This window comes from Odontesthes bonariensis, chromosome 21, assembly GCF_027942865.1.
Source record: "Odontesthes bonariensis isolate fOdoBon6 chromosome 21, fOdoBon6.hap1, whole genome shotgun sequence".
Taxonomy (NCBI): domain Eukaryota; kingdom Metazoa; phylum Chordata; class Actinopteri; order Atheriniformes; family Atherinopsidae; genus Odontesthes; species Odontesthes bonariensis.
In genome coordinates, this window is record NC_134526.1 from 16,088,410 (window position 1) to 16,107,035 (window position 18,626).

The window sequence follows — 18,626 nt, forward strand, 5'->3', positions numbered from 1 at the left end:
CATACATGTTTAGACAGATTACTACCTTATGCTCAAGCAACTGTCCAGTCACTGAATATGCAGTAAAACAAATACAGAAAAACACAAGGTGATAAAGAGATACATTGACAAAAACAACATGCACTCTGTCCTTTTCCAGTCGACTTAACCCTCTTTTTATCTTCTCTCATCCATCAAATCTGTCTCCTCATTAGTTTTATTATCTCTTTGTATCTCTGTCTTCAAACACCTTTTTTTTCTCTAGAAAACTGCAGCCTCCACTCTCAGTCTCCGTTTTTCCCTCTCTTTCTTCTCTCTACAGTGCACTTTCTCTCCATCTCCCCTCCTCTCTCCCTCCTTATTTCACTCCCTCTCTCCTCCTCTTTCGTCCCCCCGCTGCGCTCTCGACTCTCTCTCATTCGCCCCTGCTCTCACACTCATGCAGCATCCTCCCCTCACCACTTCTACCTTCACACTCACCTCCTCCCGCCTCCCTCTCTGCTCCACTCGCCGCCTTCCTCTCCATCACCTACTAACACACATCATTTCTCGCTTTTCCTCGTGTGTTGTCTCGTCCTCCTTCCACCTCATTGTTTTTCCCTCCTTCCCACACACTCAACCTTGCTGTCTTGTGCAAATGTGTGCGCATGCACTCTCATGTTGATTGGCACCCAAGGACAGAGCACCCTCTCTTCCAAACCAGCTACCAGGCGGTTTGATCGCGTGGCCAGACTTCTTGACACTGAGCTCAGCTGAGGAAGAGGACAAGGAAGAAGCCATGGAGCACAGTCACATCTTTCCTGCTTTTTCCCCAAATGTGAGCACCTGGAATGTGTGCCCTCTCGGACCTCTACCTGTCATCTACTACAGCATTCTGCTCTGTCTTGGCCTTCCTGGTAGGAGACGTGTACATGAGTGTGTATTTTATGTGCATATGCATGTCTCATTCTGTGTTAGCTTGCTCATATTTGCATTAGAAGCTGCATTACTTTGACTTGCTGTGTACTTGTTTTCAGGGCTGAGTAAACGTGTTGTGCTCTGCTACTCCTGAGTGTCATGCACGCATAATGTTGATTTGTCATTCTGACATTGTGGCCGTCACTTCTCCATGCATGCATATTTTGTATATATTTGTCACTGCTTGTGCCTGTCTGGACTTTCTCGTGCATTTGACCCAGTATAGAATTAAGATAGAAACTGTATCTGCAGAGCATAATCAAATACTCTCTCTTAATACTTCTGAAAAGCTTTGGCCTCAGAATAAGCAGCAGCATGTGTACAACAGCATTGGAAATAGTGTAAGTAATGATTGTGGCTTGACCTTTAGGACAGGTGTGTGTTACGTGTCTTCTTTTGATGACCTGATTCAATAACACTTCCTTACCATTGAATGATTAGTCCATTCACAGTCACTATCTGACCCATTTACTGCCTTAGTCCCATTGCGTGATCCATGTGCCCTGACCCAGTCTCACACAGGGAAGCAAAGTGGCGTGTGTGTCTATGGGTATGTGTGTCAAACAGAGACAGACACTGAGAGAGACGCAGACAGAACACCTGGAGGTCAAACGAAAGTGGAAATGTGCTGATGCCTAATCTGAGATTGGGGTTCGGATGCTAAAAGCCCGCTGGACAGTCAGTCACATATCCGGTGCACTCTAACTCATCACCAGATGACTGGAATGTTCTGATCAAATACCATAAAAACACAATTAGCAATGCAATTTCAATATGTAATTTTTGAGAAATTTGACATTGAATTAATAGATTATGCCTTCAGTGTATTCACACCGGGATTTTTAATAGCTCATTTGTCCTAATCCTTTATATTAATAAAGCTGCTTAAGATCTGATCCCATTCCCTTGCTGGAGATTGGAAGTGAGATGCTATCAACTGCGTAAACTATTCTGGCTTAAAACAAATCTGCAATGCAAAGCGAAAAGATTTTGTGTGCCAAGACTGCAGTTGCTCAAGAGATTTGCTGTCTTGTTAAAGTAAAAAAGAAAAAATCCTTCCTCTTAATCAAATCTTGCCTAATTATTTCTCCTGGATGGCAAAGCAAATCTTGAGCAAGCAATTCACCCTGCTATTGTTTCTTTGATTCCACCGCTGAGTCGTCTTTACAAATGAGACTGACGCCGTTTATTAGTTACTGAGTTAGAGTAACCTGGGAGTCTGTGACAATCTTACACTAGTCGTCTAAACTCATGGCAGGGTTGAGTGCGGCGAGCTGATACTTTGCAGCAGTGACTTGTTCAATCATTATGACACAGCTCATTCCACTCAAGCTGAATCATGAATGTTTCATCGGCGCAGCATGTGTTAGTAGTACCAGCGGGACCCACAGACCCACACATATTGAGCAGACTTATTTGATAGGGGGCTGTTTTTTGATTATCAGATAGATTCAAATGCAACAGGGAGATCACTTATACACCAACTCTTTGACCTGCTCGCAGGAAGACAGGAGTCACATCAAGAGCGCAGACTTTAGAGGGGAAATAAGATGAGAGAAGGTGATTAGAGAAGGCATTTAGTGCATCAAGTGGTGGGAAAGGGATGAACTGGGCACTGCTCAAAAAGCATATGATCAAACCGGAAAGAGGGTGGACAAGGGCACCCAGAAGAAGAAGAACAGTGGCATTAAGAGAGGGAGATCAGAGCACTAATAGGAAGAGAGAGATTAATAACAGCAGGGCCTGCTAAGTAGCACCTTGGAGCCCCGAGTAGGGCTGCTTCAGAAGACTGTGCTGAAACAAATTGCCACGTTTTAAATTAATTGCTCACTCGCTCTCACTGTTTCTGTCTCTATTCAACACACCATACTGCTTGAGACAGTACAATCACAGCAAATAGCACGAATAAGGGGTTGTCCTTTATCTCAGTCTTTGACCTGATGGGGTTATAAAGGTAAAGTCTGCTCTTTGTAAAGTACTGTATGACTCAAAGCTCTTGATGAAAAGACACACACTGCTCAGTGGTAAGCCATCAGCTGATGAGCAACAGTGTGTGACACTACTCAAGTGAAGGTGTGCTGGATGTCTGGGCCAACTCAGCCAGTCTCATGTTGGAGTCAAACATTTCTTCACACTGTTCTCTCAGTGAAGGCCTTTAAATGAGGTTTTACCTGCACACACACACACACACACTTCAAACAGAAGCCAAATTGCTGCCATACCTGAAATTTGCTTACAGATATCTGCATTTAAAAAGCAAAATGTGATAATATTAGTAAAATGTGTGGCAAGGTACAAAGCCGCAAAGCAGATTATGTCAAATTAAATTGCATTCAAAAATGAAAAAATTGTAAAATTTATTCAGTTAGTCATCTGGCTGCCATAAAGGACAAGCTTAAGCAAAACTAGCACAGTGCTGATTTACTCAATCATGAATAACATGAATAAATTTACTGTTTACAGAATGAGCCTCTTGAGGCCTTTGAGGTTGCTTTCATTAATATCATTTTACCACACCCTAATGATATGAAGTCATTTATTATTCATTAAATCTGAGGGATTGGAATGAAAATAGGGAGGGGTTGAGGGGCAGGGGTTGAGATGGTTGTTGGATAGAAACAAACTTCAAGCTGAAGGACCCAGAGATTGAAATTATGAATTGGGGTACCTCCCAAAATACTTCTGCTCCTTGATCTTCTGGGTCCTGTAATCAGACAGTGAAAAGGAAGTGAATTAACCACAGGGTTATACCTAAGGGGTTAGGCACATCTCGGTAAGCAGAGGAAATTGATTATCGACTAGTATGATCTTTGTTTTTCCATTTGGGTTATAAAAGCCTTCACTGATTAACATCAAAGTGACATTATTTTGAAATTCTTCCAGTATTATGTAGTTGACTCAACTCAGTGAATACGCAGATTCAAAAAAAGTCTTGTTGACCACTGAAACACCGACACAGGCCAGTCTTAAAGCAAATGTTAATTAGGTACAGCACAAGACATGACAGCTTCACAATAAGGCTGTACAATTGAGAACATTTAATGTTTTTTCCATTTTGCTGTTGGCCTATAGTTTTCGTTGGGGCATGTCACGTTTAGGCATTCATGCAGATTGGAGAAAATCTCCTTCCATGCCCATTTATTCAAAGGGAGAAGGTCAGGAATGCTCACCAGTAACAACCTGTCCTTCTGCGGTGCAGTGCAGGCCAAGTGTAAGCTGTTACTTAATGAAGAGATGGGTCTTCATCGATTTTCAGTTTGAGCTATTGATCTGTCAATCTGCTCCGGCGACGGGGCACATGTGTGGGATGGTGGCTTGTTAAAAGATACTATCACTCTAAAGGTTGTCTTTGAAATTAGGTGGTGTTGACTGGTCTAAAAGGAGGGCATGAACAGAGTGAAGGAAAAAAATGAATAAATCACATGGAAGAAGGTTCAGATTGTGAGTATTGTCCCCAGTCTCCAGTTTAGGAAAAGAAAGGATGGGGGAGAGCATGTCAGTTTGTCATGGTGGTGACGAGCCAGAGGGCGCGGGGGAAAGTAAAAGAGGAGGGAGGTGTTTTTTCAGGCAATAAATCAGAGATGTGCTGTGACAGAGCTGATTTTGTTTAACCAGCTGACAGCAAAACGCTGTCGCTAATGCTGAAACCACAAACTTAATTCCTATATTCTTTACACAATAATATCAATTTGAGGATAATTATACTGTAGAGCTGTGATCTGGGGATTGTTTGAATTAGTCATTTTCCATATTCTCCCTTCCTTCTCAGCTCTATTGTTTAATTTCCTTCTTTGATTTCTATCCACCTCTCACTTTGACTGTCTGTCTCTTTTACTGTCCTCTCACAGCAAAAAATTCTCAAATAATGGCCAAAAATCCAAATGCATTATCATAATTGTCAGCAATGTTGTTAGAAACCGCTGAACTGGGTAAGCTGGGGTGCTCATGCAGAGCACAAGGACAGACATGTCTAAACCTTCACTCTCTGTGGCCCGTCTGTAAAATGAATTGCTGTTGAGGGGAGCTGGCAGCAGAGCACTGCAGTCGCGTCAATATCATTTGCTGCACTCAGCTGCATTTTTCTCTCCTAATATGCCTTTTTAAACTTAAGTATCTTGTTCAAAAACATTTTCTCCCCCTCATTCTTTCTGTTGCTCTTTTTCAATGATTTTTCTCTCTTTTGGGGTTCTACAATTCCCCATTAACACTCTGGCCACATATCAAGCTTATATTCAGAAAGAAAAAACTGTTTGACTAATTTGTTGCATTTGCGTCTCACACTCAGAACTATTGAATGCTCATACATCACATTTTTGTGAAGACGAGGATGTGGTCTCCCTTCTTTTTTCTTTTTGCTCTGTGGAATTAAGGGATTGCCTTGCTTTATGTCCAGTCTGACACTTTGAGAAGACAAAGGGAAATGGTTGTCATCAGGAACAAAGTGCTTGTGACCTTTGAAGCAAGCTTTGATATTCACCCCCTCTCTGTCCCTTGCCTCTCTTCCTTTCTTCCCACCGCCTCTCCTCTGCACCTCTCTGCCTTGCTTAGTCTTTCTTTCTAATCCTACTATCCATTCCCTCTTCATCCCCTGCTCTCTTTTTAACTCTCTGTGACCTTCCTCAGACCATGCTTTCCTTCACCCTCCATTTCCTCACCCCCCTCATTTCCTCTCGTCCAGCCTTTAGCCTCCAGATAAGCTGTAACGGCTTCCAAATTTCTCCAAATAATTGCAATTGTCCCATTCATTCTACTTTTAATTGACATTATTCATTTCTCTTCAATATTCTGCTTGTTATGTATGGGGCCCCTTGTGAAAGTCTGATGACGAGTGCAAGCAAGTTGCAGTCCCCTCTGATTTTGAGGGGTTAAACTGCAGTGTCGTTTGTCGACAGCCCGTCTGAATATGTCCCTTTAATAGTGGGATGAGTCAGCCTCGTTACACACCTCAGGGAGCACGCTGTGCCTTCTCTTTTCCCGCTAAACAACGTCAATGGCCCTGTCTTCTCCTTATATTAGAAGAGCAGCAGGGAGAAGAGGAGACGTAAAAACACTCCCGCACAACGAGACAAAAGGATCACCCAATCAAACACACTCACAATTGCAAGCAAATGTCGACAAACATACAAACCCTAGGATCTGTCTTTTATTATTACAATCCCCTCTCAAAAGGATACTCTTATTCTTTTCCTACTAAAAAGAAAAACATGGTGAAAGTTTGCATTCATTTGTGTGTCTGCTCTGTTTACCCACCTCGGCTTTCCCCATCCGCACAGAGACGAGCTTTGCATGTGCCACCTCATACCTGCTGAATGCCAAGTAGACCTGTCCTGCTCCAGAGACAACATAAAGGCAGGAATCAATTTAAATGGATGGGCCACCCATCACAGGGTGGCTACACCTAAATGGAAACGTCAAGCTTGCAATAGATCCCTTTTGTTCATCTGTGGAGGGCCCAGCTACAGCTCAAACATAATAATACCCAGCTAGTGATAGTCAACATCTCACTGTTTCTATTTTATGTCACTCCTCTGTGCTCAGCAGTTGGTATACAGCACCAAGAGGGTTGATGGGCAGAGGTACAAAAGAGAAAGTGGATTACAAGTGATGTCCATTATATTGGATTTGTAATGTCATTAGCAGAAAACTCCACCCCCCACAGAAACAGACACTGATAAGACCCCTCATGTTGGATTAGCCAGGTGAGAGGCTGGAATGACACGCTGACAGCTGTGTGGGGTGGTTCGATACGAAATAACACGTACTGAGGATTGTTTGATTAGTGACGGCCAAAGAAAATGTATAATGAGGGACAAAGTATATAACAGTAACACAACATGAAATAAGACCGCCTGGGTCATCTTTATTGCCTCATGACTCATTGCTTTCTACAAGGGGCTTATTTTCTGAACCACAGTCCAAAACCTAAAGAATGGCAGCGAGAATTCATGTTTAAGATGCTTGAACAAGAAAGAAAACATTTTTTGGGTTTTTAATAATTTCCTACAGCAACACAAAATGGACAGTTAAATGTTAAAAAGGGATACAGAAAAAGTATACAACACAGAAATAGGATGAATTTGTCTCGTTACAGAGAACCTCTATCCAATATATACATTCTTGGAACTCATCAAACTTTTTTTTTTTTCCAAAGAAATAGTTTTCATGAACATAAGCAGCATAAATCAAAAGAAACATATCTTGAACAACCTGAAGCCATTGCACTGGAGAAATTTAGAATGCTCAAAAGGTTAATGGTTACTTTCCATATTCCTGACTTCAGCATTAACCTTTAGTATATTTCATTGTTTTCGCTAAAAGAGGAAAGTAGGAAACAAACCACTAGATAGAACAAATAAAAAAGGAATGCAGTCGAGCTCAATTAAAAACTAAAGCAATTAAACTGTGCTGAGGTTACTGTCTTGTGTTAAAGAGTGTAACTGTGATTATCTTTGGAACAGTGCAATACAACAGCACATATTGGTTAAAATCTTCTAAACAGCTATAACATCTTGTTTACAGCTATTAACTGATTAGATGTTAATGAATTGGTGCATCCTTAATTATATGCATATGTGTACATGTTCAGAGTCAAATGTCTGCTGCACATCCTACATGTCTTGCAAGCACATCGTTAGTCATTATCTGGAGCCAACTTTGTAATTTGTAATCACTTGATAGCGACTGATGCTGTGAAGTGTGATGTCCCAGACTCCAAGCTGCCACATTTAATCCAATCCCAGATCTATTAATGCAGAGAAAGATGTGATCACACACGCACAGCGTGTACAGTAATGGCTGCTGAGAGCCTTAATGTCTCTGAAGCTGCATTGCTATGTTGGAATAATCATCAAAGTGACCCACAGTACAAGGCTTTGTGCTGTGCCAGCAGGCTGCATTTAAAGGGCCGCGTTCAACTGAACCATATAACGATATAAGATAGGTGACCTTACTGGGAACTTAAACCTCACATAGTCCCTTTAAGTTATACACTCCTCATCACATGACCCATACACAATAATGTACAAGAACTACCATACTAAACTTTCATAGAAGTAAAAAAAGACCAAATACAATAAAAGGCTTTACCAAGACTGCACAATGAAAACGTGAAAGGACTGAAAACTATATTGTACTGAGTTGTAATGTTAGACCATCTTTATGCATTGGAACTTGAATTTAAGAAAACCTGTCCCACCAGTATTATACCTGAGAGCATTAGTATCCAATGAGCTAACCATGCCATTTGGCCATGCAGGTGGCATTTAACCTTAATGACTACGTCAGTCGTTAAAGTGATGGCATTCAGTCTAACATAGGTCACTTTTACGTGGATTTTCCTCAAGGCTTCATTCAGACATGCCTTTGGCACTCTATAGGTTTGCATGCACAGTTAAGTAGAGCTCATAAATTATTAAGTTGGACTACTGTCCTGCTGTCCCAGTATGAAAGCGTGAGAAGCATGGAATAAAAGAATGGCCGACTCACTACAGAAGGAGGTGATATGTTTCCTTTTAGCTTATCAATACTGGGCTTTTTACAGTTATACTTTTGCTGCACTGACAAAACAACAGGCAGATGATTTAACTGGTACCATCTTAAGTAGTAACTTGGACAGCATAAGAGCAACTTTCTTTATTTTTTACTATTCTATAATGTGTGCTAGTCCATTTTATTACTGAATACCAAGGCCAGTTTGAGTCCCATTGAACTTAAAAGTGCAGGAAAAATTTCCATCTTCCATCTTCCATCTGAATTACTTGGGTGCGTTTGTTACAATTTGAGAAATTAAAAGTACAATTTTAGTATATTTACATGCATTTTAAAAAGTGCGTTTTTTGTCAAACTAACACAACAATTACATTTTTTTTTAACATCACGTAAACAATGTACATGGTGTGGTCCAAGAGGGGCTTCAGCTACCTACACTGCCTTTACACTCTAATGCATCTTATGTAGATGTTAGAATTTGCAGAAATGATCTAGCCAAGTTGAAATTCTTGTGCACGAGTATTTAAGAGCTACACACCTACTAAGAGAACCGGATTTGTGGTCGGTGGTCTTAGCCAAACAGATTTTCTCCCACTCCAAGAGTGGGATTCATTTATTTTCAAGTCCAACTTTGAGAATGCTGTCTATCACTTAGTGTGAAAATACACAATGAAATACATGACAAACTGTTATGTCCCCATCTTGGGAAACCCTGTACGTCCCAATGACTTTTGAGGTACTAGAACATCACCTGACCAAGAATCAGTAGTGATGAGTTGGGATCGAGAATGGGTAGTTCTCGTCTATCCTAACTTTGCTCGTAATGCATTGAAAAAGGCTATACTCCCTTGCGAATGCTCAGATTTGGTAAAAGTACCAACGGTGTATGTCGCATTTAGGTATCTATGTCCACCTTTTTAAAATTTTCTCTTCATTTAGTTTTTAAAGAAACGAGGTCCCCCTCTGGGATATTTGTCTGTACCGTGAAAGAATTCTGTAATGTCTAAATGGAGAGAGAAAGTGGCAACGTTAATGAGCAGATACTAGTGTATAGTAGGGTTACGACTGACAAAGAGGGGCATACAGGGAGAAATGGGCTGTCCTTTTGCTTTATTCTGGGGGCTAAATTGGTGGCAGCAGGATCGCAGACAGTTGTGAACTAATTGCCAAGACTGTGATGCAGCACATTGCCCTCCTGTTTTTGTTGTGACTTTAGTCTTTATTAGAGATAACAATTTGGCCAAAGGGAGAGGCAGGTGCTGCTGGAATTACACAGCAGGTGCCGATGAAGGGGAAAAGAGAAGAGAGCAGTAAACAGAAAAAGGATTACTGTCAGGGAACAATGACAAAATGTATTTTTTTGGGTTTGTTTTTCAAACAGTGTTCACTTTGCATGCTTTGACCTGTTTAGTAGCAAGAGTGGATCTGTTGGTCTTGCTGAATAATTTCCATTCAATTCAAGTGCTTGTGACCCTTTAATTTCGTGTGCTTTTATCGTGTTGAGCTTGTGTTAGTACCTGCACTACATGTCTTTTAAGCAGCATTTCTGTTGCTGTCTAGTTGCTGACTCGTTTATTGTAGGGTGTTTCAATTATTAGCCCACTAACGCTGAATTTCTCTGTTTCCCTCCCTGCCCTGACCTATGCCCAATCCTTTTCTCATTTCATATGTTCATCTATTGTCAATCACCTCCTCCATCACTTCTCCTTCTAGCTAACATCCTAACAGTGGTTATCCTGTCCCAGCTGGTGCTGCGTCGTCAGAAGTCGTCCTATAACTATCTCCTGGCTCTGGCAGCTGCCGACATTCTAGTTCTGCTCCTTATTGTTTTTGTTGACTTCATTTTAGAGGATTTCATTTTGGCTACACCCCTACCACCATCATTTAACAACGCAGTGCAGGTTCTGGAGTTCTCCTCAATCCACACCTCCATCTGGATCACCGTGCCTCTCACCATTGACCGCTACATTGCCGTTTGTCACCCACTTCGCTACCACGCGGTCTCTTACCCAGCCCGAACACGCAGGGTGATATTCGCCGTGTACATTGGGTGCTTACTCTCTGCAGCTCCTTATTACTGGTGGCCTGAGCTGTGGCACAGCCTGCCCGGGGTAGACAGTGGGTATCAAGGAGGAGGAGAGAGCAACAGAAGAACAGTGGTGCAGCATGTCCTAGTGTGGGCACACTGTGCAACCGTCTACCTCCTCCCTTGCACAGTCTTCTTCTCCCTTAACGCTGTTATTGTGCAGAAGCTGCGCAGACGCCGGAGCTGCTTCCGGCTGCGTGGATATTCCACTGGCAAAACCACTGCTATTCTCCTGGCCATCACCTCCATTTTTGCTGTTTTGTGGGCACCACGCACCCTCATGATCCTCTATCACTTCTACTCTCCTCCACCAGCCTCACAAAGTGCTAGTCGCCTGCTCCACATGCTCACCGATATGGCAAATATGCTGGCTTTGCTCAACACCGGCGTCAACTTCTTTCTCTACTGCTTCATCAGCAAGCGCTTCCGGGGCATGGCAGCCAACGTGCTCCGAGCTCTGGTCCGCTGCCGGAAGCAGCCGCCTCCATTTTATGCTAGCCACAATTTCTCCATTACAAGCAGTCCCTGGATCTCACCAGCCAACTCCCACTGCATCAAGATGTTGGTGTATCAGTACGACAAAAATGGGAAGCCTATCTGTATCTCTTCATGAGTCAACAGCCACCAGCAGCTGCCCCAGCCTTTAATTGATGGGAAGCATATTCAGGCTTTGTTTCCGTGGAGACTAGCTTAGGACTCTTTGAGGTTTGAAAAATGTCAACATACCCAAAGAGCACAAGTGACAGTTTAGCCGGCTTAGGGTGATAATGAAGTGGTTGTCTAGCAAGGTGGAACAGTAAACGGCAGATGCGTGGAAGAAAATGGCAAAGTGTCTCATGCGCAATAAAGTATTCACAAAGCAGCCAACAGCATCAAGTAAATGCTGATTATTTCCTCCATGGAAGAAAAAAAAGCAAAACACATCTGCTATGTGCAACTGACAGACAGATGAGGGGATATTACCGCCATCTACCAATTATTATGAGCCAACATTTTCAACATGTAAACTAACAAAAAAAAATAGATGAATCCTTTGTGAGGCATGAAATATGGTTCATCAATGGATGCTCCCTGTTGCACACTGCTGCCAACAGTAAAGAGCTTTGAACAGCTGTGTTTTTGTCTGTCGGGACACTTACAGAAAGCCGAGATCCAGTCTGGCCACTGCACATCTCATCTCAAGGGGTGATTCACTCAGGCAGCGACGCTGACAGTGAGTGCACTGACCACAGTCATGACTGCCTCTCAAGAAATGTAAAACATCTCTGTCATTTTCATTTTAACAAGCAGAAGAATCTCAACAGCATGTTGAAGGGGGCTTTTGTGAAATGAAAAATCTTTCTTGACTTTCCTTATGTGTGTGCTGAGTTCATTTTAGTACTGTAGGTCTCCTACATGTCGGCACTGACTGTGGAAGACCAAGTAATTTCACAGATTGTTGTAGAAAGAGTAGGCTCTCTGCTTGTTGTTGCTGAAATATTTATTCATGGTAGACTTGACTGTTATTGTAGCTTTGCAAAAATACAAGACAAAAAATAAGACCTGGAGTCGGTATAGCTCTGTCATTACTCTAATAATCACATTTCCATAATTAGAAAGAGGAAATTTCTGCGACAAGTAGATAGTCCTCTATTAACTATTAATGGTCTTTGATGACTTATTGTTAACCATTATCCGGATGAATATAGTGAATGTAACTGAACGTGTCTTTAACCCTTTAGCTTTGGATGAGACAGAAAAAGAGAGAGATAGAGAGGACAGAATAACCTCTTCTCCAACCCTTTGCTACATTTTCCCCATCTGAAGTTTTTCGTTCCCATTATGCAGCAGTGAATTCATTTTCAGGGCCACAGAAACTCATTTCAGCTCTGTTCATTCTGCTGGTGGCCAGTGGCGGTCCAGTAACATTTTATGCTAAAACACAGTTGCATACATCAACTCTGTGTCAGTGGTAACCAACAATAAACGAGGACACATGCCCACAAACACAGACACACACACATTGCAATGTATCGCCCTCAGACAGAACACATTGAGATCAATGCACATTCATACTGCAGACACCATGGGTCCATTTATCTGGTGAGAATGGAGCTGTGCCAGAGGACAGATTTCAGTTTAAGCCAGAGGCTTTTTTTTGTAATCTGATGAATGTCAGTTGTGTCTGTCATGGCAGACTAAGGCCTCGACTACACTGCTTAGGATATTTTTTAAATGGATATGTTTCGCTTTGTTTGAAGAAATTCCCACAGATGCTGAAATAATCGTCTCCGGTAACAACATGTCCAAACTACAAAAAAAAACGGATGCTTAGTGAGCTGATTCTCCATTTGCAAAACTTCAGAACCTAAACAGTAGTTTTTCTGCAGGGGTGGAACGCAAAGACAAATACAATTTGCCTGTGTGGACAGACGAGAATGTGGAGTTGTTGTGACATGACAGTACAAGGTGATGAAAGCCCAGGAAAACATCAGAAAAAATGAGTCAAATGGTATACAAGCAGCACTTTTGTTATGGTTACCAACACATTACAAAAAGCAACAGTAGGAATGTGCAAAAATGGCACCCAAAACCTTTGCTTTTCATGTACACATGGATACACTGAGAATAGGGATTTTCAAAATCTTGTTAGACACCAAAATATCTGAGACACTTCAAAGGGTGCGGCCTGTTCCTCTGAAATCGTGGTATTTATTGAGGAAAGCATGTATTGCAGCTGAAGATGTGCCAACACATTTCATTTATCAGCAGAGTGAAGATATGGAGACTTTCTTTAGCAAGAAGCATCGCTCAGCTGATTAGTTTTTTAATTAAAGCACATTTAAAAAAGCATTGTCAGTGGTTTCATCAGCAAGTTTCATTTGTCTAAACACCTCAACAAGGAACCACTTCTCAACACTTATTTATGTTGTCGAGGCATGTAATTTGTTGAAATGATACAGCAGTATCACAGAAAGCAAGAAGCTCCTCCTCAATTGAACTGGTTTCTGATGACAGCTGATGATTGTCCCTCTAGCAGGTAGTGAAAGCGCTGCCATTTGCATGAAGATGTTGGTCAGCAAAAAGTTATTTTTGTTTTCCCTGTAACGTCGACCTGCCCAAACTATAATCTTTCTTACCCAAACAAAAATATCTTGATGACCAAGTAATTCTTGCCAAATAGAGACTCAAAATGAATATCACAATAGACTTTAACATGTTAAAAAGAAGAGCAAGGATACATGATTCCACTGTAGAATCGAACCAAAGTCTTTCGATTATCTTGCAAGGCCTCACTTCACCATTATCACCTCCAGTTCTCAGTGGAGGACGATTATTTGTCAGGATATTTCTTCAATTCAGTGAAGCAATCCATGTGTTCACTCCGATGAGCAAAGTCATGTGTCTACCCCAACAAAGCTGCTTCTGTAATTGGCTTTCAATTAGTATCATTGAGATGATGTCATCGTATAATTTCATTAGATTATTTCTTTTTCTATTTTTTTATAAAAACAACAACAACAAAAAAGATTGTTTCTCACCACCACTTACCGCAGTGTTAAAGACGCTGTGAAATCAGTGGCTTTTCATTTTTCTTTTACATTTTTCACTAGGCCATCTCTCTTATCAACATAAGCTGAGATGTGAGCACTTGGAAGCCATAGACTGAAAATCATGCACATCAATGCCTTCCATACCGCATGATTTATAAAGGACCATAATACACTTTATATGCATATAGTTTTATCTTATTACAATTATTGAATTGTCATTAGGGAAAGCTGTCTCTCTACATGAATGAAAGTGGTACAGTATTTTTCCTTAGAAATAAGGGATAAGTAATATGATAAGGTCTCACACAATATGCATATCTCTGATAAGCATGATATTCTAAAAAAGACGGTCAAAAACTACTATAAAAAATCTCAAGTAAGATTAAAAAGTGTTGTGAAAATGCAAAAATGTGGGATTTTTTTTCATTGTTATGAGCTCATACAATAACACTTTAAACCCATTACATCACATGAGATGTGGTTGACCGTCCATCCTTCATACATCTCACAGGTTGGTGAAGGTATGGATAAAACTTTTCTCCCATTTTTGGCTGAAGTACCCCAAAAAAAACCTTCTTATAGATCCATTTTATGGGAAGCAGTACAAAAACGCAAATTCTTACAGTAAAAAGTGATATTTTCTTTAATTTCCTCTCAGACCGACATGAAACAAGATTTCCCAAGTGCTGTGTTTCCAAAAGTTCCAACTATTAGCTCATACGAGGGCAGGCTTTCTAAAATATTTACAACAAAGATCAGTTGAACCAGAGTAAACCTAATAATCCAACTTCCCACCTTTTGCAGCTCAGAGGCCATAACTGAGTCGTTCACTCTCAAATCCTGTTTCTTTGCAACACATAAATCGATTTTCTCCAGAATCACAAAATGAATGAGGGAGTGGCGGTTGCCATCCGTTCCTCACCTCCTTCATTTTCCCCTATCACTCTTGTCAGAAGCACTTGCACAAAATTAATTTCTCAAGTGTCCTCTGTGCTCATTAACTTAGTACCTTGGAGTCTTTCATGCTATATGCATACCGAGGATATCACTGATGTGTTGTCATCAGAAAATGAACATATGCAAATGAGGTCCTTGAGGGGAATCCTGGGGATGTTGTGCATTATTTGATGGAGATAAATGGCCGAAGGGTCGATAACCAATAATCACTCAGTGAGTTCCCTGCCTCCCCATTCCATTAAAGTCACGCTCAGCTGGATGTTATATTTCATTAAATGTAACAGTGCTAAAATATACGCTTTATCTCTAATCAATATTGCTTAATGACCAAATTGTGACAATTAGGAGAGCACAACTGCAAAAAATTGTTTCTGCTTCAGCCTGAAGAACTGATACCAGATCGATGTTGCCATGACATTCATTTTACATGTTAACCCAATCCACTTTTTTTGCCCATATTAATGTGACATTTTTGTGGAAACCAGCATCTCATTGCTACTGCCAGCAGGGATAGAGGCAGACATGCTGGGAAACCAAAGCGTCACATGCAGGTGTCTCGTCTTGTCCCACGTGAGGTCCTCAAGAGAGAACAGGAGTTAGCAAGTGACGGGGGTCGTTACCAAGAAATATGCCCCGTTATGAAGAAAAAGCCTAGGATCTGTATTTTTTTTCAGCCTGATATTAAAAAGATAACCAAACATAAATCAATCAGAGAAAATTGTATTTTCTCTCTCACATGTTCTGCTTTGCTCTATCTCTCTCTATTAGTTCATCTGTAAAGTGTGTGTGTGTGTGTGTGTGTGTGTGTGTGTGTGTGTGTGTGTGTGTGTGTGTGTGTGTGTGTGTGTGTGTGTGTGTGTGTGTGTGCAAAAGTGCGTTTGTGAACGAGAGAGAGCGTGCAAATAAAGTTTGTCTTAGAGGGGAGCTTTATGTATATCTTTATGATCTGTAATGTATAATAAAATGTGTGTTTATAATCAATCATCATGAGTATAACTACATGCAGCACAGTATTGTAATGATATATTCTTGAATGTAAAAATCAAGCTTCTTGCATTTTTGTTGGTATTTTATCTGATTGTGAGTTTTCTACAAAATGACCTTTTTGAGCAGTCTTTTATCTCTCTTCATGGCAGTGTTTCAAAACTGTGTTTTTTTGATTGTTCATGAGTGATTAAAGGCTTGCAAAATTTAGCTTTTTCCTCCTGATGAATTTATTAAATGTATAAAGGATATCTATTACTGTGCTGTGTGAAAGTATAAAGAAAAAATGTTGGCTAATATTTTTGATTAAAGAAATAAAAAGCAATTTGTCAAACAGCTGAGGAATTTGTCTGCCAAAAAAGTTGCTATCTTAACCCTGGACATCACATTCAATTATTTGATTTTGTAATCAATACTAAAGATATTACAATATAAAGCCAAAAAGAAGAAAATAACATACAGCTTTGTATGAAGCAGTATCTTTTTTTAAAATTAATTAGAGATATCTGAAAAGACTAAGTCAATTTCAATGGTTTGGGCATTTGATTATAATGCCTCCTTGTCACCTTCCTTTGGAGGATCATCATCCTGGACCTGTTGCCTAGGTGACGCCACGTCATTTAAGCGGAAGAAAATGGATGGATGGATAGATGGATGCAAAAAACTTCACCTTCCCGATAGACATTCCAGGCCGTATTACATTTCTTCAAGGCGGATAAGAATTACACAGCTTGGCGATCGATTTATTCCATTTTATATAACTTGGTTCTCCAAATGAATTTACATAGAGAAAAATAGCCTCTCGCTACCATAAATAATCATTTTAATGTTAATTTTGGAACGAATTTCTTCTATGTTTATTAACATGGCGTAAATTCAGTGATTTAAGTCCAGTTGTTGATTCAGCAGTAAAAGATGTGAGCAGGTGGCCTGATTTAAGGCACTCATAATGATGGTTGTTCGATGTTACATTATAACAAGCTATACAGCTCAGAAAAAAGAAAGTTCAGAAAAAACATATGAAGCCATGAGAGATTTCGTGTGTGTGGGCATTAGTCATTTTCAGTGGAAATTAATCTGTTTATTCAGCTGTATTGTGGAGATTTGTCTCCCTATTGGGAGCAAAAAACAAGTCCTCATAATGTAAATCAGTGTCTTTTGAGGTTGTGGTGATGTAAGTCCCAAGGAAATTAATAAAAGTCTATGTGATGTCCTCTGAAGTGCTGAAAACACAACTCTGTGTGTGTGTCTGTGGTGAATTTAAGCCCTTTGACGGCATCGCTGACTCAGATCAGATGCCATTCTGTCCCCGTCATGATAAGTGAGAAAGAGAGAGAGCATAATGTTCAGGAGAACAAACATACACAAGAGATTTTATTCTGTTATAATCACCTCTGATTGAACTCAAAGCAACACAAGTGTTTCATCTTTCAAACTCCCCCTGGTTACATCCACAGGCACAGCCAGCCAATCTCTCACGTACTCATATTCACAGTCTGCCAATTGTCAATACGCAGACCTGACAACAAGCCAATTAACACCTCTCTCAGTGTAACAAAAAGAAAAAAAAAGAGCTATATCTTCTACAAAAAAAGACTTTCTGTTATTTCAATACATAATGCTCAAGATACCACCAGCTGAACAAGAGGATCAGAGTGTCTGCTTCAGAAAAGCAACCTGCCACTGGCCTTTTTCAATAAACCCAAATCACTCTAGATTATATGAGCTGAGGTCACTGTACTTTTCATCTCACAGTAATATAAAAATGGGTTCATCTGATAAATGTCCTGTCAACCCCGAACCATGAGAAGCTTATGCTTCTCTGCGAGGAGGAGAGTCCCAGGAAGAGAAAAGAATAAAGAAATAAAAGCACCAAGGGAGGAAGATGGAAGGACAGGGAGAATAAAAGTGTGTCTTCACATGTGTGTATTTACCGCCAAGTCTTGGCAATATGTTGCCGCATTAATAAAGATGGATGGTGCCTGTCTGACGTGGCAGTGATGGGGTTGCTGCTGAAAGTGAGCATGGGAGCACACATGTTCGTATATACACGTGTAAAGATTTCTTCATTTCTTCATGCATTCACACCTCAGGCTGCTGCAAAAAGATATTTTTAAATGTACGTCAAAGCTCTTTAATATGTCTGTTTGTCAATATCTAAAGCAGGCTACTATAAATCTTCCAGTGTAGGAACATGAGTGTAGATTTTTACACAAGAGTAGTTTTTGTCGCTACTTCTGTTCCATTATAGGCCTTTTATCTGAGAAACCCACTCATACAGGTCACATGTTCTATTTAAGAGACTACAAATTGAGATAAATGAATGAACAGTCATATGCTGTCACCTTGTTTTACTCAATTTCCTGGTCTATTTTTCTTATTCATAAGAAAAGCCGACTGTTAAAGACAGCCTATTGTAGAAATTCTGTAAAGATGTAAGCCTCTGCTGTCAAGCTTTAAATGATTGATTAAGGCTGACTTACATTTAGCTGCTTAAGCTTTAGGATCCTGGTATCGTGAATACTGGCTGTCACACTGTCATTGCTCACTGGGACACTTGAACACAGCCATTGTTAATATTATTAGTAACACTCTGCCTTTTCTACAATGACAGGTCCCAAGGGTTTGCTGTGGAAGAACCT

At 40.6% G+C, this 18,626-nt stretch overlaps 1 protein-coding gene across 1 annotated transcript; it reads left to right on the plus strand.

The window, feature by feature from the left end:
- Window positions 1–414: 414 nt before the first annotated feature.
- gpr139 (G protein-coupled receptor 139) lies at window positions 415–16,272 on the plus strand. The gene is made up of 2 exons (XM_075454618.1): window positions 415–875; window positions 10,138–16,272. The coding sequence occupies exons 1-2, from the start codon at window positions 758–760 to the stop codon at window positions 11,121–11,123; spliced, it is 1,104 nt and encodes a 367-aa protein (XP_075310733.1). The 5' UTR covers window positions 415–757; the 3' UTR covers window positions 11,124–16,272.
- Window positions 16,273–18,626: the final 2,354 nt, after the last annotated feature.